The following is a 26,117-nucleotide window of genomic DNA, read 5'->3' as shown; positions in this document are numbered from 1 at the left end:
ACTTTATGGGACCATGGGAAACTTGGTCACACCCTTGATAAGTGGTCATCTGGCTAACTTAAAACCATGTCAGATTACAGATGTTGCTGAACGAGAGAGAGATGTATTAGAGAGGTTCGACCTGTACAGTTTTACTAGTATTTGAGTTAAACAGTTTTTACTATTTTAGCATTCTAAATTAAAGTAGCTTTCTGCAAATTTTCAAGCTACAGACTGAAAAGTTGATATGAGAAGCACAAATGGGTATTTTCATTTTGTAGTTGGCCGTGGATTGTGTACATCAGCAGCATTCACACCAGTTCTCTTTGGATTAAATTCACAATCTGGATGCATTTTAGAAGTTGGTATAAATGAAAATTGCACTCAGTTAAGGTGAGGTGTATTTGGGTTGTCCTGTTCCCTTCCCCTCCCCCATATTAATTTGTGGCTAATTTGATATTTATAGTGGTGGGTTTTTGTTTTCTCTTATTGTAGCTGATGCTGCAAAACAATTCCCATATAAGCCTCTTATATCCACACATTCATAATTTTCTAAATACTCAACTTTAGAATGTGAAAATGGCTACTTTTAGTGCCTTTTCTAAGGGGATTTTTAGTAGTTTCAGAAAAATCTTTGAAGTTGGTTTAGAGCTGGGAGCAAATTTTCCCCCATTTTAAAAAGAAAGACCTTTATTTTCTACTGGAAGAACTGAAATTGCTGAAATTTGTTTTGTTGTTAAGTGCCTGGAATGACAGTGTTGAAACTACAGACCACTAATAGCTTGTTAAAAATCCCATGGGCCCCCAATCCCCTAATAGCTGAGGATCCCACAATTTTTAATATATTTATCCTTACAACATTGTTGGGGGTAGTTTAGTGCTTTTATCCCCATTTTGCGATTGGAAATGGAAGCACAGAGGAAATATGTGAGAGAGTTTGAAGACTTACATTTGATTTCCAAGTCCCATGTTACTCTTTGAAGCAGTGGACTGCATTCCTCTGTAGGGATGGGTACTTTCACATCTGATGCTAAATACGCTTATTTTACATTTCATGTAGAAGATGGCACCTCCACTAGCATAGCACCCCATTGTATCATGCCTGGGCATGGAGTTTACTGGTTCAAAAGGAAGAGTAACACCTTACGGAGCCATCCACATCAATCCCAGCAGCATGTGGGTTTTCATTACTGGATTTTCTGTTCAAGTACTGACAAGAGCTGATAAAATTACATCCTAGAGTGGTATATATAGGTTTATTTATATTGTATTACAACGTGAGTATTTTGTAGGGAGAATGTAACCAACATACTTAATTCATTAATACAAGCAACTCACGTTGGGAAGAGAGGCAACTCAAGTTCCAGTGATTTAAATGACTTAGTGGAAATAATACGTAAGTCAAAGTTTCTTCTGTTATCTTTATCTTAGATTAATATAGATTTTAGTTTTACTTTAGTATATTCTAATCATATTGTAGTCTCTCTTATAAAACCATAGTAAATGTGTACAATAAGCATCTTAGTTTCTAATAATAAGAAATCCTCTTTTTCTTTGTACATTCACCACTGTTCCCCTACAAATGTATTGGTAATATTAAAAAATTATGACAATGAGGAAATAAAAAATGTCAATTTATGTTATGTATGCAGATTGGTAATATTTTATTTTTACTATCAGTCTCAGTATTTCATGTGGAACTTCTCTTCCAGCCAGTTAAAAAGATACATTTTTGTTGTTTTCCTCTGCAGTATTTATCAGTATCTCAAAGCATCACGACAATGTGTAAAGTATTTTTTCATTTATTGTTTTCAAATAGAAGTAACTCTGTTTTCCTGAATAGGTTTAGATCCACTTTATCGTAGTGCAAATCCAAGTGTTGAAAATTTGAAGGGCATCTGTTCAGATATTCCAGCTAACCTGAATATTCACATAATCACTGCTGATGTAGGTGCAGTAGAAGGAATTGCTCAGGAAGAGATACTTGGTGTACAGATCAGGTATAACAGAATTGTGGTGCTTGTTACATTTGATGAATACTAACAGAGAGAAAGCCGTGCTAGTCTATATACTATCAACACAAAAAAGCAGTCAAGTAGCACTTTAAAGATTAATAAAATAATTTATTAGGTGAGCTTTCGTGGGACAGACCCACTTCTTCAGACCATAGCCATACCAGAACAGACTCAATATTTAAGGTACGGAGAACCAAAAATAGTAATCAAGGTGGACAAATCAGAAAAAAAATGATCAAGGTGAGCAAATCAGAGAGTAGAGGGACAGAAGGCGGGGGGAGTCAAGAATTAGATTAAGCCAAGTATGCAAACGAGCCCCTATAATGACCCAGAAAATTCCCATCCCGGTTCAAACCACTTGTTAATGTGTTGAATTTGAATATGAGAGAGTTCCGCAGCCTCTCTTTCAAGAGTGTTGTGAAAGTGCCTCTTCAGTAAGATGCAGACTCTTAAGTCATTAACGGAAATGGCCCATTCCTTTAAAATGCTGGCTGACCGGTTTGTGGATCAGAAGTCTACAGACTTCAAACTCTCTTAGACAAAGAGTTAATGGGCATAAAACAGACATGAAAACACTCCTGATCCACAAACCGGTCAGCCAGCATTTTAATGGAGTGGGCACCCCCCCCACCAGTCTGATTTGCTCACCTTGGATTTTTTTTTTTCCGATTTGTCCACCTTGATTACTATTTTTGGTTCTCTGTGCCTTAAATATTGAGAGTCTGTTCTGGTATGGCTATGGTCTGAAGAAGTGGGTCTGTCCCACGAAAGCTCACCTAATAAATTATTTTGTTAGTCTTTAAAGTGCTACTTGACTGCTTTTTTTTTTCCAACTGCTCTTGTACATAATTAGGTTCAATTTCTGGCTAGCTTGTTTTCATTTCCAAAGCTGAGATGTGCAAAAAGTAAATTATTAGTGTGAGATAAAATAGATTTATTAAAAGGTTTTCTTCAGTGTTGCTAGCAACAGCAGTAAGGAAATGTATTACAGTACTTTGAAATATTATTTTAACTGGACAGTCTTTTTTTTATTTGCAGCTATGTTTCTCTCTGCTTGTAACTAACTTTTTTTACTTGAGTAGTTTCACTTGATAAACACGTTGGTAGCAAGTTACATATTTGAAAGCATAAGTGAAAAACTCCAAAAATATCCAAAACTCATAAGTTTTAAGTATCAAAAACTAACATTAGCAGTAAATGTTATATGTTCCATCTCGTTAGATAAAATTTCCCTTGTGAAAAAAATAAAACAAAACAAACAAAAAACCAAAATATTTACTCACTGTCCATGCAAAAGGAATATTTGTTTGGACTGGTAAATATGCTTCATTGCCATCCCACCTGCAAAATAGAAGACAGCTAGGATTCCTGAGTGCTGGTCGTAGCTCTGATGCTGACTGTTCCTAGGGCAAGTCACTTAACTTCTATGCAATTCAGTTTACTGATAGGTAACACTGGATGATTCTGACCTAAAACACAGTGTGATGTGAGGCTTCTGTTAATGTTTGTTAAATGCTCTGTTATAAAAAGACAAAAGTGAAAAGCATTTGTATTAAACTCAGTGTATTGAAATTTAGGATTTGAAATTTAGAATCTAGGAAAATGATATTTTCCAGCTCTGATTAAAATAAATATATTTTATTTAAAATAAAATAAATAAATAAATATAATAAACATTATGGAAGTACAGTATGAGAATAGAACAACAAGTACACATTAAATATTATTGAAAGGTGTACTCTTTAACATCAATTTGATATTTCCCATATAAATTACATCGATTGTATGTTAATTTTCTTCCAGTTTTTCAACTGTGATATGGCAATTCCAATGTGGGATTATCTGTGAAAATAAGTCTAGTTTTCTTCCTATCACTGCTTCGGTCCAGTTTGTTAAAGTGCCAGCACAACCACCAATTCCAATGACAAGGTAACTTTTTATAAATATCAGATATCCAGTATGGTAGTATGAAGAAATAGCTAATTAAAATAGCCATAATAAAATAGTAAATTTGGTTTGCTGGGAAATAGTCATTAATTTTGAGGTCTGGTTAAACTGTACTCAATCACAGCTATTTGTGTGCCTGTTTTTGTGAAGTGACTTAAATCCCACTAAGTTAGTGGGATCTCAGTGGGAGTTGTAGGGTACTCAGCATCTAGCGCTTCCTCTTGCGATGCTTACTCATCTGACAAGTCCCTCAGCAGAATTATTTGTGGTGAGATTCAAGCAGATGAATAAAGAATACTGGACCAGCCCCTAAACTGACCCTTGAAACAGACAAAAGATTATTTTACCTAAATAACTTTGTAACTTGTTATTCCCTTCATTTGCACCGTCGTCTGTGTCATACTTGCAATTTAAGATTTAAAAATTGTTTTTGTAGATTTCAGATTAACTATACAGAATATGACTGCAATCGAAATGAAGTTTGCTGGCCACAACTTCTTTATCCATTGACACGGTATTACACAGGTAAAAATGTCGTGTGTGTGGAGCACAATGTATTATAAAGGGGAAAAAATATGATGCTTTGTAATAGGGAAGTGCCATCTTCCTTTCTTTTGCAAATTGCAGGGTGTTAAATTGTTCTTTACTGTCCATGATTAAAATTATATTGAATCTTGGCAAATAAGTGGGGAAAAATAAAGAATTGTTCCTTTTTTAGCCCCTTTTGAAGCTCTCTATCCCCCCAATGTTTACTTTTCTTTCTGGCTTATATACTTTTTTATAAAAAAAAAAAAATGCATGGCTTGCTCTGTTATATTGGCCTACTAGTCTGGCAAGTTCTGTGTTCTGTCTTTGCCTGCAGCATTTGACAACTTTCAACTATTTATGTTAGGAACTCCTGTGTTCCAATCCAGCCTTTGCTCTTTTGGTATTTCAGTTAATTTTTCAGTTTTTCCATTTATAGAAGATAAGTATGATTGTGCGTAGCAGGGGGTTGTGAGGATTAAATAGCTGATGTTTGTAAAGCACACTAAAGCAGTTCTCTTGCTATGAGAAGTGCAAGATTTGAGAAGACTGCCAAGACTGTTCTCAGCATGAAACTGAAGCATCAAGCTGTTTTGCGTTATATTATTTTATTCAGGTCCGTGTTCATTTGCTGTCCGTAGCTTTTTATCTTTGCCTGATTTTTAGTTTAATATAAAAACAAAATTGTAGGGCCAGAGTTTTCATATCCTTCCATTTATTTAGATTTCTTTTTTTATTTTCAGGAGAACCATACTCTCAGTGTCTTGCTAAAGGTTTGATAGTTGCATTTTTCTTCCTACTTGCTGCTATTCTAAGCAATCCTTGGAGTGGAATCTTCAAAGTATGAAATAATAATACAATTTAAAATTTGATAGTACAAAAATAATTTATTAATGCATTGTTTATACTTTTATATTCAATCACTATTTTAATATGTAGTACTTTTATTATAAAGCTTGTGAAAAAATTAATTTCTGGGTTTTGTGTATATTTTTATATAAATACACAAATGTAAAATTAATGTCTGTTCTTTATGGAATATGGCTGAAATTTTTTTTTTAGACAATTTGTTAATTTTAAGGGCTAGATCCTGCAAAGGCTTTAACAGAATACATTCTTATGAGATTGATTTAGGAAGTGTACGCATAGGTGCAGGAATGTGCTTGGGTGGATATGTAAGCTGTAAAACACTAGAGGATTTACTGATCAAGGATATAAACGTCAACTATTGATTGATTAATTCAAGTGCATTACTGTTCTCTAAGCAATTTAAGATTGAGCTTTAACGTTAATTGGGCGTTTCCATTTTGCAGAATCACTGTGGAAATAAATAATTCGGAATAGTACCAATAATCCCAAGGGAGTTGGTTTCCTATTTTAAAATGCATAATGTAAAAAATTTCTATAAATGCCTTTTTTGACTTGCAATAGAAGTTGGTGTGTTTATTTTCATTTTGTGAATCTAATTGTTTCATTGTTTAAAATATATATCTGCAAACAGAAAGTTTCTCCTGTAAATGATAATAAAAAGTTATTTTTAAAAGAAAAGAATTGGCTGTTTTCTACTTTAAGACCAATAAATTCCTTACTGTTGCTGGAAGACTCCCTGGAGAACTAATATGAGAATGTGTTGGTTTTCAGTTTACCTGGGACCAAAGTCACCTTTATCCCCCTGCCTCCAGTAAGAAAGAGATTTACCTGTGCTTAACTGGGGATCAGTGCCTTGACAACACCAGTCTTGTTACGCATCCAGATGATCTTTGGGCCAAAGCAGTTCTTACTCTGCTTTATGGGTGTATTCTAGTCCTTGAACCCTGTTGAAGATTTCCCATGTAGTTTTCAGGCCTTTGTGCACTGAGTACTCACTGGGAACAGTATACTCATTAGCTTGAAAGATTCAGCTCAGGATCCGCTCCTGTTCAATACCTCAGCACTGAGATGATGATTTTAATGATTGCTGTAGCTAGAATTGCGTATTTGCAGTTGACTTTCCTGCCTAGTGTAGACCAAGTCTTAGCGCAGTCCTGAGAGGTAAGGACAAACTACAACTAAGTCTACCTGAGGCAGGTACGTTGACTGCAGATACGCAATTCTAGCTATGGCAATTGCACAGCTAGAATCGACTTATCTGCAATTACTTACCTGACCATCTTCACAGATGCAGGTTGACAGGAGAAACTCTCCCTATCTGCTTCTACACTATGAGATAAAATCGAATGTAAACGAGTTAGCTTGACATTAAAACTTCACTGTATTCACTGTAAATGTCACTAGTTTGATTTAGCCTCTCCTAATATTGATGATACAATATTGATATTAGCAGATGGGTATAGCGTCAATCTCGAGTTCAAAATGTCGAATAAAGGCTAGTGTGGAAGTGCCATATCTTTCATGCAAATTGATTAGCCTCCACAAGTGTCCTGTATGTATCCCACAAAGCTATTCGCTACACCTGGTTCCCAGCTCCCCTCTAATATTGGGAGCCAGGAAACTGAGCAGGGCTGTTGCTCTGTCAGTTTCCTGGTGCCACAGCTTTGTTGGAGGCAGGAAACTGGCCAGGTAGGGCTGTTGAACTGTCAGTTTCCTGGGTGCCCCCAAGCTGCGGGGAACTGGGAAACTGACAAAGCTGCTGCACCTGATTCCCAGCTCAGAATGCGGGGCTGGGGAACTGTGGGATAGGTTCCAACAAGGTAAAAACCTAGAGAAGCAGGGCGAGGTGTGGTGTTTACACAAGGAAAAGTCCCCCAACAGTTTAAAAGCTCTTTTCCGCCACAAACCGCCGGGGTTTGGTGCGATGACTAAATCCAGAGCGCAGACAAGGCTCTGTAGTCTTCGCCAGGCTGCAGCAGAAGGGTAGGAACCCCACGGGAGGAGACCGGCCGGGAGCTGCGCTCGCTCGCCTCGAACGAGCCGTGCCTGGTTTCCCCCAGGCTCTGATAGCGGGAGGTGACCCGTAGATCCTCATCCCAGGCTCCCACACCGGGGCTGTCATGCGGGTAGTGAGCTCCGCTTTCCCTGTGCTCACACCCCAGCGGAACCGAGACCCGGGCGGAGCGAGGCATTCCCCCGGCGCCTGCTCCGCTCCTGCTCAGCGCCGCGGCCCTTCCCCCGCGCGCTCGGCCGCTCGGCCCGGGGGCGGGGCTCAGGAACGCAGGGCGTGCCGCCGCTCGGCCCGAGCTCCCCGGCCTGCTGAGGCGAGGGGTTGGAGGCCGGAAGCGGCTGGACCTGCGGCTCGCGGGAGCTCTCTCTATGGCGCCGGGGCGGGGGGAACCTGCCAGGCCCCGCGGGAGGCGGCCGCGCGACGGGCCTCGGTGACCCTCTTCAGCTGGGTAGGAGTGTGGCGGCCGGGCGGCCCGCCCCGACCTCGGGCTCCGCATGGGCTCCCTGTTCCGCAGCGAGCGTATGTGCCTGGCGCAGCTCTTCCTGCAGGCGGGCTCGGCCTACGAGTGCCTCAGCGAGCTGGGCGAGAGGGGCCTGGCCGAGTTCCGAGACGTGAGTACGGGGTGGGGGGCTCCTGCCCCATTCCCTCCCCCGAACCGCCCCTCCTGCCCCATCGTCTCTGCCCGAGACTTCCACCTGCTGCCTCCCCCGTTTCTCTTTCTGCCTCGTCCCCTCCCCCGAGCTTCTCCTCCTGGCTTCTGCTCACAGGTGCCACCCCCTGGTTTCGCCTCTTGCCCCCTCCCGCCTCCTGAACTCCCTATCCTGCTCCCCATCCCTCTATTCAATTGCTCCTCCTGCCCCCAGCTCTCCCTTCCCCTTGAGCTTCCCCGTCTGGTTCCTCCTGTGTCCCGCCCCCCAATTTCTCCTTTTGTGACATCCTTTCCCTTGAGCCTTCCCTCCCGTCCCCTTCTGCCTCACTTTCTCTTCCTGAGACGACAACCGCTGCCCCATCCCCTCCCCCGAACCTCTTCTGGCTTCTCCTACCCCACTCTCTTGCACATCCCCTCCTGCTCCCAGCCTTCCCATTCCTTTTTCTGCCCCATCCCCTACCCCCTGCACTTCCCTTCAGACTCCACACACCGAGATACTCCTTCCCATTCCTTCTCCTGAGTGTTCCTTTTCCCTGAGACTGCTGTCCCCTTTCCTGGGCCACTCCTACTGCTCACTGCTCCCCTTCTGTCAGACTAAGACTTGATTTCTGCTCTTAGTTTCTGCATTCGTCTTCCAACCCTATTTCCTTCCTGATAACTCCTCCATTCCATTTTGCCTCAGCCTCCCCCTCCTGAATCCTGCCCCCATCCCCTCACCCCAAGACGTCACTTCTGCCCCATTTCTTCTCATGCCCCATCCCTGTGGGATATGGGATTTTGCAGTGAAAACTGGCCTAAGATTGCTATAGTTGACTTTTCAAAAAAGACGACACCCCTGAGAAGGAGTGTATCAGTATGTACCAACTCACTTGGCATTAATGTACTGTATATAACACATGAATATAACCTGAGCTGGTGATGCAGGTAAACTCCCTTTCAGGGGTGTCCTCTTTTTTTATATGGTATTCCTAAATTGGCCTGGTCCTAGAAATACGAAGATGCAAGCAAGATTCTCAGGCCTAGTCTACTACATTAGAAAATTAAGTAAGTATAACTCCAGTCACTCGGGAGTGTTAAAAATCGACATCCTGACGCATGCAGTTAAACCCACCTAACCTCTTGTAAAAACAGCCTTAGGCAGATAGGAGAATTCTTCTGGCTAGCTATAACCTCTCAGGAGATTGATTATCTACACTGACAGGTGAAGCCCTTTTGTTAATGTAAGTAGTGGCCTCTGTGAAGTATTACAGTGTTTTAAGCCATCAGAGAGTGAGGGGCAGCTGGTATTTTGTGAACTTTTTTGCTGTGTGGATACATAACCATACTGTGGTGTGGTAATGGGTCTCCAAATAGATTTTATTATCAGTTACTGTCATGGAACATAGGCTTCCAAGAGGTGGGCTAATGCTTGAAGAATTAGAGTAGTCCTGGAGATAGCAACTCAAAGATCTATGTAGGGTGTAACTAAGCCTTGTAATTTCAACATACAATGGCAGATACATTTCCTCTTGGACTATCTATGATAGGTTCATAACCTCCCAAGGTGGATCATAAAAGAGAGAGAAAGATGGCTGATTAGGTGACTCAGTTACCGAAAAGGATGCATTGCATAATTCTGTGATTATTGTCAACTCCTTACTTTTTAGTGCTGTGAAGAAGAGGAATAGTGGAAAATGCTATACATACATATCTTCAAATGAATAATACAAAAAACATGATGATAATTCCAGCCCTAAAGTTGAATACACATACATGATCACTGCACACACTCTAGCTTTGTAGGAAAATGAAATTTTGGTACTTGAATCCACTCTGAAATTCCACTGAAGTTCAGTGACAAAACTCCCTTTTATTGCAGTGGGTGAAAGATTGAACACTAAGGTTACGTCTACACTACAGAGATCTTTCAAAAGAAGCCCTTCTGGAAGATCTCTTCCAAGAGAACTTCTTTCGAAAAAGTGTGTCCACACCTAAAAAGCGGATCAAAAGAGTGATCTTCTCTTTCGAAAGAGAGCATCTACACAGCTCCAGCTGTTCCAAAAGAACAGGCCAGGGATCGAAAAATCAGGCCTTATGAAGACTGCTGTTTCGAAAAAAAGGGCTTATGGAGCATCTACACACGTTTTCTTTTGAAAGGGGGCACACTTCCTGAAATGGGAAAGGTAGAGCGATTTCGAAAGGAGTGCTGCATTCTTTCAATTTACTTTCAAAAGAATGCTTTTTGTGTGTAGATACTCTGCAGGATCTTTCGAAAGAGCCCCTTCTTTTGAAAAATCTTTTGAAAGACTTTGCTAATGTAGACATAGCCTAATTCTTTCCTTTTAATTTGAAGTCATAATGGCACTAAGTTTAAAAAAAATAAATAAAATTGGAATTTTCTCTTTTGGATGTACTTTTACAGTCTACTTAAAAAGAGGCAGAAGGTTTTGTTTTGCTTTAATTGAATTTTGTTGTTTGAAATCCCTTTCTCTACATCTTTCAAAATGAAGAGGAGCAACTGGTGGGAGGATTTCGCTTTTGCTCAGCACACGTATAATTCTAATTCTCAGCTACCTAGTTACGGTATAACAACAACAGATGAAATAGTGCTGGTTGGCATTCATAGGCCCTAATCCTGCAAACTCTTACACATACTACTAGTTTCCCTGAGTCCATTTGGACTGTTCATGTTTGTAAAATTGCTGAGCACAAGTGTTTGCAAGGTTGGAGTCCTAAAATCAGTTAAGTTTGGAGGAATTGCTGCTGTGGTAAATATTTAATGAGTATTTTTCTTCTCTCAGCTCAACCGCAGTGTAAGTGTATTTCAGAGAAAATTTGTGGGTGAAGTGAAGAAATGTGAAGAAATGGAAAGGATACTTGGTAAGTTTTGTTTTAATATTTTTCTTTCTCTAAACTTGTTTCTTAAACTATGTCATTACTTACATAGTGTACACATTTGTTGTATTACTGTATTGAAGATCTTATTGTGTTCCTTTTATTATGCTGATCATATCAGAATCCGAGCACTGTGAAATCTGAGGCTTTCTTTTATATATTCTATGGAGTCTGTGATGGTTAGAAATTTGGGAGTCAAAATGGTTCTGTGAATATGGCACTGTACTGACATTAAAAAATAAATAGATATTTCTTAGACTGAATCTGTTATAGCTGCTATAATGACACAGTTACTGTTCTGCAGCTGTGCCATTGTGATATCATTGGAGATGTTTCCCATGTTGACAGAAGGGTTTTTTATTTGGGGTAGTTAATCCATTTCTCTGAGGGATCAATAAAAAGTTCTTCTGTTGACCTAGTTGCAGCTATACTGAGGGCTAGGTCAATTGAAGTATGGTGCTCAGGGTGTGCAGTTTTACAGGCTTGAGCGACGTGGTTTGGTCAGTAAAAAACAAGCAGTTCTGTAGCACCCTGAAGACTAACAAATTTATTATAAGATGCTACAGAACTGCTTGTTTTTTGGGAAGCTACAGACAAACATAGCTACCCCTCTGAGATTATGGTTAGGTCAGTGTAATTATTGGGTTTTAACTAGGCTTTATTCTAGTACTGTGACTTGGTTTTTTTTGGGCAAGTCATTTAACCTCTCTGTGCCTCCATTTTATCAGCTGTTGGGTGAGTCAAGTGATATCTGCTTATCCTTGTAAAACATTATTTAAGTGCCCAATAAGTATTTTTAATACAAATTTAGGGTGGCAGAAAGGTTACTAAACCCTACTGCTGATAAATTACTGCAACAGTTTCAACATAAATTCTGTTTAGAATGGAATTGTCTCCCTGGAATGAATTCTACGGCAATTAAGTATGTTAGTGTACAAGGTGACCCCTCAGGTTTTGAACCTTCAAGCACTCCTGAAAAATAGCTTTCTGTGCTTATAATTAGTCACACATTCAAAGTAAATTAGTGGGTTACTGGTTAATAGATTTTTTTAAAATTGAGTTTCAACTTGCTTCTATATGTTACTGAAACTATCACAAATTCTCTTTTGGGAAATATTTATGCTAACTTCTTATGAGCTCTTTGTGTAGGACATGTAAAATTCCCATCCTTTTCATACTCTCAGTAGCAGTCTGATATTCCATTGTTCTACATGTGTTACATTTATTGTCAAGGCTATCCTGGCCCCCTGCTTTGAAGAATATTTACTGCATGTATGCATCAGTTTTTGCTGAAAGCAGTCTTCTGAAGAGTTATCAAGAAGTGTTAACATGTTCTCAGGGTCTTCCTGGCTGAAACTTTTCTGCAAAAACTTAATGACTGAAGATATTTATTTTCCTTTAAGTATTTGTGAAATTATGCTTTGTATTTTAAGTGACCTCCCCCAAAAAAACTATCATATTTTTCCCTTTTTAAAGGGCCTCAGTGCTCAGTACTTCAACAGACAATATTAGAATTAGAAAGAGGTAAGCTTTTGAGAGCTTACTTCCTTAGTATGCTCAGCGCCCTCACTGACAGCTGACATGGAACTCAGCCTCGGAGAGGTAGCTGTGGTAGTGGTAACTTCAAAAACAACAAGCAGTCCCTTGTTACTCTCTAAGGTGACACAGGACTACTTGTTTTTGATGATACTCAACAGCTGTCCAGAGGTATTTGCACGTTTGGACCTCCTAAATATGTTTTCTTGGCAATACATTTATGCAAAATGTTGCATAAAACAATTCTTTTCCAACTCTGTTTCTGTTCATGCTCCAGGATTTTTAGTGCAAGAAATTAAAAAAGCTGATATTTCTCTTCCTGAAGGAGATGCTGCACCTGCTGCCCCTCAACTTAAACACATTTTAGAAATCCAGGTAACTCTTTAAATAATTTTACAGAAATGAAAGGGTAACATTGGCTCTTGGAACCAAATTGTGCTTTCCTTCATTTTGAAACAAATCATGAGAACCTGCGGTTCTCCCTTACTACAACCAAAGCTGCAGGTGCTCAATAAGTTTTGGTCTTTTACCCTTAATTTTTTTTTAACCTAACCATTCTGCTCTTAATGCTTCAATCAGGTTGGCATAACTTAGAAAACATATTTCTTTACTTTTTTGCTCACGCTTTCCCCTTCTTAGTTTTTCCTTTCATCCAGTGATATGCTGGAGACTGGACTGAAGATACAGGACACAGGGAGAACCAGATGGGGAAGCTCAAGGGAAGGGGAGGGCAGGGAGCAGGAGGGAGAGTCTCAGGTGGGGCAGGAGGGGAAGTTCATGGGTTGGGGAGGGGGCAAGAGGAGAAATTGGGGGGAGGGAAATCTGTGAGCAGAGCCAGGAGGGGTCCATAAATTCACAACCACCACCCATCAAAAAAGAAAAAGTTAAGACTTAACTCTGGTGCAGCCTGGAGGAGCCGCCACCTCCTCTGCTGGAGCCGCCATGCATACGTGGTGGCGGTTCCTCCAGGCCGTGTGGTGGTGTCTCTGGCTGCATGTGGCAAGGCAGCTCTGGTTGCGTGGTGCCTTCAGCAGCTGCAGCTACGTGCCTCTGGCAGCTCTGTCTACGCGGTGGGGTCCAGCAGCGGCTCCAGTGAGTGGCAGGATTTTATTTTTTTGGAGGGAGGGAGGCTAGGGGTAGGTGGGCAGTAAACCATTGCATATAACCGACTTTTGGGAATAGCAGACAACCTTTCCCCCATGAGTCCATTGTAGCGAGGGTATACAGTACAGCACAGTATTAGACAGAGCTAAAGTTAACTTTTTTTCCCCCCCCTGTATGTTTAACTCAGAGTTTGTATGCATCTCTTGTTTTAAGTACTGCAGATGGTTTATCTGGCTTGTCAGGAATCCCAAACAAATTGTTAGCAACTGGTGCTGTAGTCTTTTAATTTTGTAGGTCGCTTTGGAAGTGTGCCCAATATTGTAATTCTTTTGCCTGTGTGACTCCAATGGTGGACAGTGGCAGTTCTAAATGTGAAAACTGATCAGAACATAAATGCATAGAAAGCAGGCAGCTGTTTTATTTAGATACCGTTGAACTGATTACTATTTACAGTATTTTAAAAGGAATAATTGTTTGTAAAATGCAGAGACGAGTTGAATAATTTGTTTTATAATTTAATTTAAAATTCAGCTCTTCATACTGTAACACCTTTGAGGTGTTAATTCTGATTAAGAGCTGTCCAGACTTGATCCAAGCTAAGGATACACAGAGGAAGTCCTAATTTCGCTACTGTTGCCATTTAGTATATCAAGCTTACAAGTGCAAAGACACATTTGCAGACTGAGGCATGTTTGGTAAAAAGCATGAACTAATTACAAATAATTTATTCATAACTTTCCATGGATAGTGAAAGCAACACAGCAGCTTTTTCCAATTTTTAGGAACAGTTGCAGAAACTGGAGACAGAATTGAGGGAGGTGACTAAAAATAAAGAAAAATTGAAGAAAAACCTCCTGGAGATGACAGAGTATACACACATGTTGCGGGTCACACAAGCCTTCATCAAAAGACCTGTTGAGGTACTGTGTATACTATATAGGAAGAATTGTATTTCCATGTAACATTTTGTCTTATAAGCATATTATTGTATGTATTTTATTTATATATACCAATTAAATTATATACCTTGTCAGTATTTACACAGCATGCAGTGTTTTGCCCTTTATTATTACAGGTTCAACTTTCCAGCTCTGGCACCCTCAGGACCTCAGTGGTTCTGGGCCAGGGATGTTGCTGGGCCAAGGCTGATCACTTCTGCCTTCCTGCTGGCCTCAGACCCTGTTTCTAGGCTCCCTGCCCGTGGCTTCACAACCCCCTCACCCTTCACGCAGGCTCCCCAGTTCCTGGCTCCAGCCACCCTTCCCCAAGTTCCTGGGGCTGTAGCTTCCCGCACTGTCCCGGCCGTGGCTTCCTGGAGCCATGGCTTTCCACATGGCTCTAGCTGTGGCTTCCCACATGTCCTGGGCTGTGATCAGGGCTGCGGCTTCCCACCTGGGCTGGGAATGAGCTGCCAGCTTATCAGCACAGGCCACTGCTCCCTGCTGCTGCTCCTAGCCCGGGCTCCCTGGCTGCTGTTAGCCCCGCCTTGCAACCAGACCAGCTTTGGCTCCTCTGCCCTGGGCTCCTGCCTCTGGTCTGGCTGGTCCCTCCTCCTCCCAGCCCCGGGACTCTCTGGTCCTGCAAGATCCATTGTCCTGCAGGATGATGAATATTGCTGGATAACGGAATGCTGGATGTGCGAGTTTTAACCTGTATTTGTATTGTGTGGTTCTAGTAGATCACAGTCAGGGATTGGGAACCGACTGTGCTAGGCCTGGTGTATGCACACAGTAAAAAGGCAGCCCCAGCACGAAATAAGTAAGAGGCTAAGAATAGTCGTTTAAATGCTATTATTGCAATCTACTAGAAATTGGATGAAAGAACAACTTGAATTTTTATATACATGAGTTTCAGTTACAATACAGTCTTAGAATCTTTGCAACAATTTTTTGAATGCCAGCAAGAGCTATTCCCCTGAGATTCTGAACCTTTTCTTGTCTGAAATTCTGTATGGGACATTTTGAAATGATTTTAACGTTAGTTTTATGATATCAAATTGATTAAGATGTTGAACTTCCTGAAATATATCTGTATCTTTTGTTTGTCAGTATGAATCCTGTTTACATGCCAGTTATGAGGAATTCCCATCTTCAGAAAATGATCCTTTGGTGGACTACACATGTATGCATAGGCTTGGTGCCAAGCTAGGGTAGGTAATGTTAAAGTGTGTGAACAGAAACCTTATTGGTCAAGTGAGGTAGATCAAGCCTAGATAACTGTTGTAAAATTAAGTGAGCAGTGCCAATTTATGGTAGCTGACAATTTGTCCGACTGTGTCTTAGACTTACTGGGCCAGACTTTGTCATTAACTTAACATACTACCAAAAATGTTCATTGAACTGGCAAAGTATCTGTATTAGGTTTATATCTATGCTTATAATATAATGAAATAAGCTAGTGTGTTGTCTTTAATAACAAAGTAATTATGCAGTTCTTGTAATGAACTAGTATTGACAGCATGAAAGTTGTAAAAGTAATAAAATATTTAATACTTAGTTTCAAAGTGATGTGCAAACACAAATCCTCATTATACTTTAATAAGTAGGCAATTCCATATTTTGCAAATGGGAAATCTGAGGTGCAGAACAATTGAATAGTTTGCCCCTGGCTGCAGAAGGAATTTGTCAGGGCTGGTTCATAGATGTGTGCTCAGACCACTCCAAATTTTTCCTCCCTTCATGGAAGCTTCTATTTGTGTATTATACATTTGTGGAGTAGAAATACAAGAACATTTGCCAGTTTTTTTTGTATGACATGAACTATTATAATTAGTCTTTTTAGAGAAAATATATTGTTAGGTTTTGACTTTTTCTGTGTGTGTTTTACTCTTATAACCTGTCCGTTTTATGTAGATTTATATCTGGTTTAGTTCACCAAGCAAAAATTGAAGCATTTGAAAAGATGCTGTGGAGAGTCTGCAAAGGCTACACTATTCTTACTTATGCAGAGCTGGATGACTGTCTGGAAGATCCAGATACAGTAAGTAAAGATAGCTACCATTTCCTTATGGTTCCTTATTATACAGTTAGATAAGATAATTCTTGGGGAAGGGTCATTAGTTTCCATCAGTAGATAAAGGAAATGGTAATGAGTTCTCAATATCCCGTAGGTTAAATTCTTTTATATATTTTATGTATTCAAAATAAAACAGATGTTGGTCTTAATTCTGTTACCACTGCAGCAGTTAAAATCAGCAGTTTCTATAGTTCAGATTGACATACATAGTCTCATTGTTGAATGATGATGGTTTTATGACACGATACCTTGAGTAACATACGTGGCATTAATGACTTTTCGGCTGTTTATTAACCAGTCATGTACAGTACTTTAAATATTGTGTCATTTTTATCTGCTATTGCAGTAATAAATGTATGTTTGATCATGTGTAAAGACTTTTTTTTCTAAACCTTTTAAACGTTAAAAGATTCTAAGACAATTAAGACTTCCTCAAACTGATTTATGCTGTATTTTTTTTGAAAATATTATGGATCTAATTTGTAACACTGAGGCCGTGTCTTCACTAGCACAAATCTTCAAAATGGCCATGAAATGCATATTCAGCGCCTCGTTAGCATGCCACCGGCTGCGGCTCTTCAAAATTGCCACTTTTCGCTGCTGTGTGGCTTGTCCAGACGGGGGCCCTTTCCGAAAGGACCCTGGGAACTTTGAAATCCCCTTATTCCTATCCCCTGATAGGAATCAATGGAGATCAATCTCCCAGTAGGAATAAGGGGATTTCGAAGTTCCCGGGGTCCTTTCGAAAAGGACCCCTGTCTAGACGAGCTGCCCAGCAGCAAAAAGCGTCAATTTTGAAGAGCCGCAGCTGGTGGCATGCTAATGAGGCACTGAATGTGCATTTAAACACCTCATTAATAGTCTTTGAAATGGCCAGATATTTATAAGGTGCATAACAAAAAGAGTAGAAATAATTTCTTTTATTCACTCCCAAAAGGTGTATTTTAAGCCAACATTAAAATAAAGGCAGTAGCACATTTTTCTTTTCCTTTTGTTTTTTTAAGATTATATAAATTTTATGTTGCAAATGGTTTTTCTCCTGTTATCAAAACTCATTATTTTACTTCAGAAATTTTGTAAATTTTTGGCTTTTAGAACACAAAGTGTAACTGGCAACCAAATATTGTCAAATTGTAGTGGAATTATAAATCATAATTGAAATAAACATCATCCATATATTGGTTTATTCTAGGGTGAAATCACGAAATGGTTTGTATTTTTAATATCCTTCTGGGGTGAACAGATTGGCCAGAAGGTTAAGAAGATATGTGACTGGTGAGAAAAAACTAATTTAATTCTTACTGAATACCGAATAAAGTTGTTTAGATTTTTCTTAAGGTGACTATATCTTCACTTGTGATGCTCATTTCGTGGAACATTTTTGAATATTTAATTTTCATTATTTCTCCTTTAGTTATTTTTCCAGTTGTAATCTAATTTATGTAATTATGTAATCTACAAAGAAATGCACAAATCCTTATAAGGTTCCTACACAGGTTTTAGTTTGTCTGAATCTAAAGAGTGACCCTGTCCTTGAATATATGCTAATATTTCTATTTTTTTTATTTGAATTTTGACTCTGGGACTTCTATTGAGGTTAAATGCCAGTCTTTCCATTAATTTCAGGGGGAGTTGAATAAGACCTTTCGTGGGTCAAATAGTATGCCATTTAATGTTTTCATAAGTCCTGTTTATTTTTTTAATTTGTCAATTTTAAGCAGCAGGTTTTTTTTTTGTTTAGTTTCCTGTTTTAGCTGTGAAAACAGTATTGTGGTTCAGTAGGCCAAGTAACAACCAAGGGAGAACTTATAACATTTACTGCTTTTTCATTTGTAATTCTCATCTAGTGGAAATTGAAGCATGGAAAGGTTTAGTAATTTTGACCAAGATCACTTGTGGTCTGGGGCAGAGCTTTGAAGAGAACCTGAATCTGTATTCCCAGCCTGGTGAACTGTCTACTAGAGCCTGATTAAATCAAATATATAGAGAACTGTTTTAAAATGATCAGTGAAATAGATTGAACAGCTTATCTGAAATTAATAAAAATGTTACCTGATTTGGATAGTTGGAATGAATTCTGCAAAGGAGGGAGGAAGTTACAGCAAAGGCGTGCCAAAGTTCTGTGCAGCGTTGTCCAAAACCTCAGCACTCCTTAGGTCTTTCCTGCAGTGTCCATCTCTTGTCCTGGCCCTCTTTTTGGTTTTAACTGTCAATCATGCCTCATTAAGTGGGATTGTAATGCACACAAGGGGTCTGAGAGCAAACTTTTTGTGACACAAAATAGATTTTGGTCAGAGATCTGTGAAAGAGAAAGGTGGCAAATACAGCAACTCAGTTCATTGCTTATCTATGACCTCGCAAAGTTTTTCACGTTTGCTTGGTGAGGTAAGATTCACACCCATAAAGGCTGATTTACACCTTTAATAGGTCTTTTTCAGTTGCCTAGCTGTTTAATACAGGTGTCTGTTTTGTTTTGCTTTTTCTTCAGCTATCACTGTCACGTATACCCTTATCCTAATACCACTGAGGAGCGCAGAGAAGTTATTGAAGGACTAAACGTTCGCATTCAGGATCTTCATGTTGTGAGTAAAATGTAACTGATACCTTTTTCATTGAAGATATTGCAGCACAGAGAGTTGCAGTATTATGTTGGTACACTTATCAGTTGATGCTACGTACTTATTTTTTTTCGAGTGTCCAAGCCTTTGTTGGTAAAAGTTTCTGTAGGTTTATAGGTATGTAGCAGTTGTGTGATAAAGCAATCAGAACAAAGGACTATGAGACAGTATCATGTGACCAGGAGCAAGTCCCTTGAAATGCAGGATCTGGTTCAAAACTAGAATTGTACCTGAGTTGAGACGACCTGCATAAATACCCTATCGAAAAAGAACAATGGTGGTAACAAGAGCTAGTGAGTGTGCAAGAGTGAGCGCCAGAGATTCCTCAATTTGTATTGATGTTCTTGCACTGGCTTTGTCCTCTGAAAGGAAACTTAACTACTTAATCATAGTCTCTTTCTGCAACATGAACATATTACTACTTGTGTACGGTCACAGAATGATAAGATATTAGTTAATGTTGTGAAGTGCTTTAATAGTTGATGAATATTTGAGAGCGAAACACATATCCAAAGTTCTTTGTCAAGCTTTAAATTTTATTTAAATACTAGACTCTTACTATAAATATTAGAAATGTACTTCAAGAATTAAGCCTACATTTTCAAAAACCATGAAAGGTCAGTGGTGAAGACCTTCTCCAGGTTTTTTCTTTCTTTTTCCCTTTTCCTCCACTTTCATGTTGTCATTCTTGAAAAAGAAAAATACCTACACATTTCCAAGCCCTTGCGTGAGTTTCTGTGAATTGGTTTCCACTTTCAGAACATTCAGCACAAGGAGGATGAGGAAATAAAAGGTAGACTCCACTAATGTGTTCTGCTTTGTCCTGTCCTACCTTTATGCTGGCATGGCGCTCTTCTAACGTCATTGAAGTGTCACATGGGTACCAGTGTCTCATCCATGTAGAGGAAGGATCATCAATTTGGTGGTTCAGTTTATTGTAGTTCAAGGGCAGCCATGCTATCATTAACTACAACTTTCAGTTGCAGTTCCATTGTGGCTTGCCTCTGACCACCTCTTGTATGGAAATGTGACCTGTGCAGATGACAGGTTCCATCATACTGTGCTGCATGTTGATCCAACTGATAGATTGCTTGGATCAAGAATGGCACGTTATTTGGTAAGACCTCTAGTCTCTGTAGTCTACATCTTTGTAATAAAATCAAGGCAGCTTCAGTTCCTTGCACTTTATGTAGGTTAGGTCTGCGGGGGAGGAGGGTTCATGACTTACAGTTGGACAAAGTTTTAATGTTTTTTTCTGTAGTTAAACTTCTGTCTACTTTTTCATGTACCGCTAATTTTTCCTTTGGCAAAGGTTCTGCATAAAACAGAGGATTACTTACGACAAGTATTATGTAAAGCATCTGAGTCCATCTATACCTGGGTTATCCAAGTGAAGAAGATGAAAGCTATTTATCATGTACTAAACCAGTGCAGTTTTGATGTCACAAATAAATGTTTAATTGCTGAGGTTTGGTGCCCAGAAGCTGATCTGCAAACCTTACGGCGAGCACTTGAGGAAGGATCGGTAAGTCATTTTACTTGCTCGGTCTGTGCACACCTTCAAAATTTTGAATGTTTTGAGCCAACAATAGAGACAAGAACAGAAATAAAATAGTACTTGAGAGGGGAAAGAGCTGAACATAGGTAATGCCCTACAGAGATTAAAGGTTCTTGTGGACCCTTACCAGTACAGTAATTAGGTAGATCTCCTGTTAGCGTCTGCGAGTTTGAGTATGGCTGCTGGACTGTACTTAAAGAATGAGTTGGCTCACAAGGCCATCTGACATCACCCCAGAAGGCTCTAATTTGGCCCTCCTATAAAATGATTAGATTTGCTTAGTCAGATTAATCTTGGAGTTAAAATAAATTAGACTATTTTTAGTAGCAAATCTTGACTTGGATTTTACAGAAAGAAAGCAAATAGTTACTGAATATTAAATTAGATAGATAACATACTTGTTTCAAAAGTATGTTAGATAACATAACTTGTTTTCAAAAGTATGTTATTTATCTAATTTCATATGCTGTAACTATTAACTTTCTTACTGTAAAATCATTTTATTATAAAATAGTCATTGTGGATATTTTTTAGTGCAGGTTGAACCTGTCTCTTTCCTCCAGTTCCATGAAGTTTGTTTACAGCCACCAGCCCTGGCTCTCAGTGTTCTGTGCTGTTATTTAGCTCTAAGTTACCCCTAAATGACTTCTAAGAGTCCAATAAGCAGTGAAAATTTTCGTAATCCTGCTAAACACTGTTGACCGCCTGTGGTTTGACAAATTCTCTGGCTGGGTGCTCGTCAGCTTCTGAGGGAGCTGGATTAGAGTGGCTCAACCTGTAGAAAGAGTTGCATTGTTAGACTTAGTATGCTTGAAGATTTTTGCAGATTTGTACATTAGTAAAACTTCAGTGTATCACAGATGTAAGAGAGTAAGTTTCTGTTGTGAAGATAAATCTTACAATTTCTGCTTTAGTGGAGATTGCTCACTCAGAAGAGAAATTGTTGATTTTGACAAAGTGCATATTCAATATGGTTTAATATAATATCTTTTGTCCCTTTTCATTCTGTAATTAGAGAAAAAGTGGTGCAGCAGTCTCTTCATTCATGAACACCATACCAACAACAGAAACGCCTCCAACTTTAATCCGTACCAATAAATTCACTTCAGGGTTCCAAAACATTGTTGACTCTTATGGAGTTGGGAACTATGGAGAAGTTAATCCAGGTTTGTCCACTGACAGATGATGAAATCTTGCACTTCATTAATTATTCATTTCTCCCTGTCTTAGTAAATAGGCATGTACTTAAGTATAATGCTGAATCAAGCCCTTAGAAAGGGAAAAATGGTAACGTCTACATTTTATTTTAATGGCCATTTTTAATTTTCAGTAGTTTATCAAGAATGGAAATAGTACTCTCAGAAACAGGGAAGGTTCTGATTTCCAGCACAGTGAATGGTGGCAATAGCTAATTATGGTATCTCCACCCATTGTTTTGGTAATGTGCTTTTGTGAGAGAAGAACGGGGAAGAAAAGATAATCATGAAAACAAGAAGCCTGAGTTATGGTATTTTATTTTACACAAATATGGAACCTATTATCTAGAAGAATCCATAAGTGCTTTATTAATTGTGCAAAGTTTATATATGCATTGCTACAGCCATCTCTGGCATGACAGTGAGGCTATTTTGCCTATAATAAGTATTTTGTTCCGCTCTTGTTAGCGGTATAGAGTCAATAGAGGAATGGGGAGAAGAGCTGGAGTCTCTTCTTGCTCATGCATCGTTATTATTCAGAATTCTTAACTAATTCCCAGTTGCAGAAATCACATTAGCGATGGTACTGCTTGAGCCAGAATTAACCCAGTGTAAGTTTGTGGGGCTGGGAGATAGAGCATCTCTGAATATGCAAACTCAATAAACTTGATATGGAGTTGAGTGTGAGGTGATAAAAATAGAACATCATACCATTTTTAGAATTGCATTAGAGAATGTAACTGCCTCTTAATATTAATTTAGCATAACTGCATTAGGTAAAATTCAGATAGTTGTAATATCACAATAAATATGGTTGCAATTAACCATAGTCTATTGTGTGCTTCTTTTTTTAGCTCTCTATACTATCATTACCTTTCCTTTCTTATTTGCGGTTATGTTTGGAGACTTTGGACATGGTCTTCTAATATTCATCTTTGCCCTCTTGATGGTACTTTCGGAAAACCACCCTAGGCTACTGCGATCACAAGATGAGGTAAGCCCTCGCCAAAATCTCAAACAAAACAGTATTTAGATAATTTTCCTAGAACAGTCACTGATCTAAAAACAAACAAAAAAGCCCCTCTGTTCTTTGCAAACACACAAGACTAATTTTGGTTAATAATACTACTATTCGCTCTGTGCTCCAGGTGGATAAGGAACCTTAGTCTGAGACTAGCTACAAGAGGACATTTTACTTGTTTTGAAAATTGTAGTACAGGTTGAACCGAACACTGAGAGCCAGGACTGGTGCCTGTAAACAAACTTTATGGAACCACGGGAAACTTGGCCAATTCTCATGAGAAGTGGTTGTCTGGCTAACTAAAATAGTGCTGGATTACGGATGTTGCTGGACAAGAGAGTTCTGTATTAGAGAGGTACATAATAGCTTCTATGTGAGGAGAGTTTAAAGACTTAAATGTTTCAGCTTGGAAGACAGACAACTCGGAGGAGATATGGTAGATGTCTATAGAATCTTGACCAGTGTGAATAAGGTGCTATTTCTCCTTCAAATATCTGAAAAACTAGGGACTAGCCAACAAAATCAGTAGCAGGCAGATTTAAAACAACCAAAAGGAAGTAATTTTTCACACAATGCACAGTCAACCTGTGGAATTCATTGAAAGGGTATGTGTAGGCCACAAATATAACAGTTCAAAAAGGACTGGATAAGTTCATGGAGGATCAATGGCTATTAGCCAGGATGGTCAGGCATGCAAGACCATATTCTGAATGTCTTTAGCCTATGATTGCCAGAAGCTGAGAGTAGACTACAGGGGATGGATGGATCACTTGATGATAGCTTGTACTGTTCATCCCAGTGGGCTCAGTAGTTCCAGTATGTCCATTCTTACGGTTTAAAAACTTCTGCTACATGCCTAACTCACTAAGCCATAGCAGAATGTTGTGAAATTTTAGATGTCATATTATCAGTCAAATTCTCTGCTATGCCTGTGAAAAAGTTAATTGGCTTTAGCATAATTGCAGCCACTTTCAGTTGCTTTTTGTTCAATATTTGGAGTGCCTAGTCACAGCAAGCTGACTTGAGGGCAGAATGAAAACTTTACATGCTGTTTTTCCATTGTTTTTTGTAAATTTTGATTATTCACAATGAAACTTGATGCACAATAGTTTTAAAAAGGAGACTTAACTTGAAATTTAATTAATTAAAACAAGAATTATCGTGAAAAATATCAAACCAATTTGCAGCTATAGTGTTCATTCACTGTTTTTTGTGTACAGAGAGTGCATGACTTGTCAGGGACAGATTTAGTTCAGAGTAAATCATGGACTTGATATGGCCTGCAAGACCCACTGATTGATATTAAATGAATTACAACCACAAAAATGAACACACAAACATTTTGAAAAATGTTCACATGAACTTGACTAAGAGCTTAGTTTATATTTGGTGTAATGACTCCAGAATAGAGAAAAGATCTAGGTTTGTATCTTCTGTGAGTCTATGTAGAATCTGCATAAGAGTCTATATGGGTTCTCCAAATATACTGGTTTAGTTTAAAGCAAAAATGTGACTTTTACACTATATTAGTTGTAAAAATCATAGGCAGAAAAAGAGACAAAATGCTTGCAAATGTGTCACTTGATAAAAGGTATGAAAGCTGAGACACAAAATGGGTATCTTTTAAAGGGAATTAATTTACTAAACAAGTTCTTCAATCCACATTGTCTGAAATATTTTTCCCCTGCCCATCACCCTTCAGGTCTTTTTTCAGTTTTCTTTATACCCTATAATAATTGTTCAAATGGATTTTTAACCTGTAGTGGCTGTGTCTACACTGGCACAAAATGTCAAAATGGCCATGCAAATAGCCAAATCGAAGATTACTTGTGAGGCACTGAAATGCATATTCAACACCTCATTAGCATGCTGCTGGCCACAGCTGTTTGAAATTGTCACGTTTCACTCCTGCGCGGCTCATCCAGACAGGGGTCCTTTTCGAAAGGACCCTGCCAGCTTTGAAATTCTCTTATTCCTATGAGCTGATAGGAAGAAGGGAATTTCAAAGTTCCTGGGGTCCTTTCAAAAAGGACCCCCCATTTGGACGAGCTGCGTGGGAGCGAAACACGGCAATTTCAAAGAGCTGTGGCCGGTGGAATGCTAATGAGGCACTGAATATGCATTTCAGCACCTCATTAGTAATCTTCAATTTGGTTATTTGCATGGCCATTTTGAAGTTTTGTGCCAGTGTAGACATAGTCAGTAACTTTTAAAGTGGTCATAGTTATTTACAATGAATATAGTTCTCTTGGAAATGTAGATAATGAAAGTTCTTGTAGCTCTCACTAACAGTGCTGTACTTTTAATACTTACAGATCGTGAAAACATTCTTTGAAGGGAGATACATAATTTTGTTGATGGGTCTTTTTTCTGTCTACACCGGCTTGATCTATAATGACTGTTTTTCAAAGTCATTAAATATATTTGGTTCTGGATGGGACATTTCTGCAATGTTTAAACAAAATGTCTGGCGGTGAGTGGTATGCTTAGTTTATTACACCATCAAAACAAATATACAGTTTTTAGAAAAGACCTAATTTTTTCTGGTTTTTCCCTCTGCAAGGACCATTTTAATTCCTTGATACAGGTGTAGACGTGTGTGTCATAAAATGTTGTCACTGAGAGGCTTCATATCCTTTCCAAAGGAGTAAAATGTCTTTACTTTGAACAACAGTTCTATAGCAATCACTTGAGGGCAGACCCATTATAAAGCAGAAAGCACAACTATGGAGCAGAATAAACAATAATTTTGGTCATTTGAGTTCATTTCAGTATTTTATACTGCATTCAAACTGATGACCACCAAGAAAAAATTTTCCTGACAAATCCCACCTTTTTCTTTGTTTGCAAAATGTATACAACTTCTGGGAGACTGGTTTTTTACCCCTCAGAAGAATACATCAATGTTTATTATCTTAAAAGTATATGCCTGTGTACAAATGATAGCAACACAACCTTTGAGTAACCCCCCAATAACAAAACAGAAGCAAGAACTAAAATGTCATTTAGTGGAGAGTTGATTATGCTACTTTTGGCTCAGATTATTCATTAGTATTTTCAGTGGTTCTGGTTCAGTTATTTATTGAAAGAAATCTGATTTGGTAAACTTGATAAAATTCTACTGGAAAACAATAAGCAAACAAAGCTAAAACCAACAAAAATGTAATTAAAAGGTTATACTATTACCCATGCTACTAAA

At 38.9% G+C, this 26,117-nt stretch overlaps 1 protein-coding gene across 1 annotated transcript in view; it reads left to right on the top strand.

The window, feature by feature from the left end:
- LOC142022831 (V-type proton ATPase 116 kDa subunit a 2-like) overlaps positions 1-26,117 on the top strand; it is a 64,743-nt gene that overhangs the window by 26,935 nt on the left and 11,691 nt on the right. The window contains 18 exon segments of the mRNA XM_075013050.1: positions 261-372; positions 1,272-1,375; positions 1,823-1,979; positions 3,798-3,923; positions 4,378-4,466; positions 5,210-5,319; positions 7,800-7,958; positions 10,777-10,855; positions 12,684-12,781; positions 14,293-14,430; positions 15,559-15,659; positions 16,363-16,489; positions 17,718-17,800; positions 19,014-19,107; positions 20,456-20,668; positions 21,717-21,867; positions 22,752-22,891; positions 25,234-25,391. Coding sequence (XP_074869151.1) covers positions 261-372; positions 1,272-1,375; positions 1,823-1,979; positions 3,798-3,923; positions 4,378-4,466; positions 5,210-5,319; positions 7,800-7,958; positions 10,777-10,855; positions 12,684-12,781; positions 14,293-14,430; positions 15,559-15,659; positions 16,363-16,489; positions 17,718-17,800; positions 19,014-19,107; positions 20,456-20,668; positions 21,717-21,867; positions 22,752-22,891; positions 25,234-25,391 — 2,239 coding nt within the window.

The sequence above is a fragment of the Carettochelys insculpta genome, chromosome 18 (assembly GCF_033958435.1).
Source record: "Carettochelys insculpta isolate YL-2023 chromosome 18, ASM3395843v1, whole genome shotgun sequence".
Taxonomy (NCBI): Eukaryota; Metazoa; Chordata; order Testudines; family Carettochelyidae; genus Carettochelys; species Carettochelys insculpta.
Note: the sequence above shows the minus strand (reverse complement) of the source record. Positions and strands in the feature narration are given on the sequence as shown.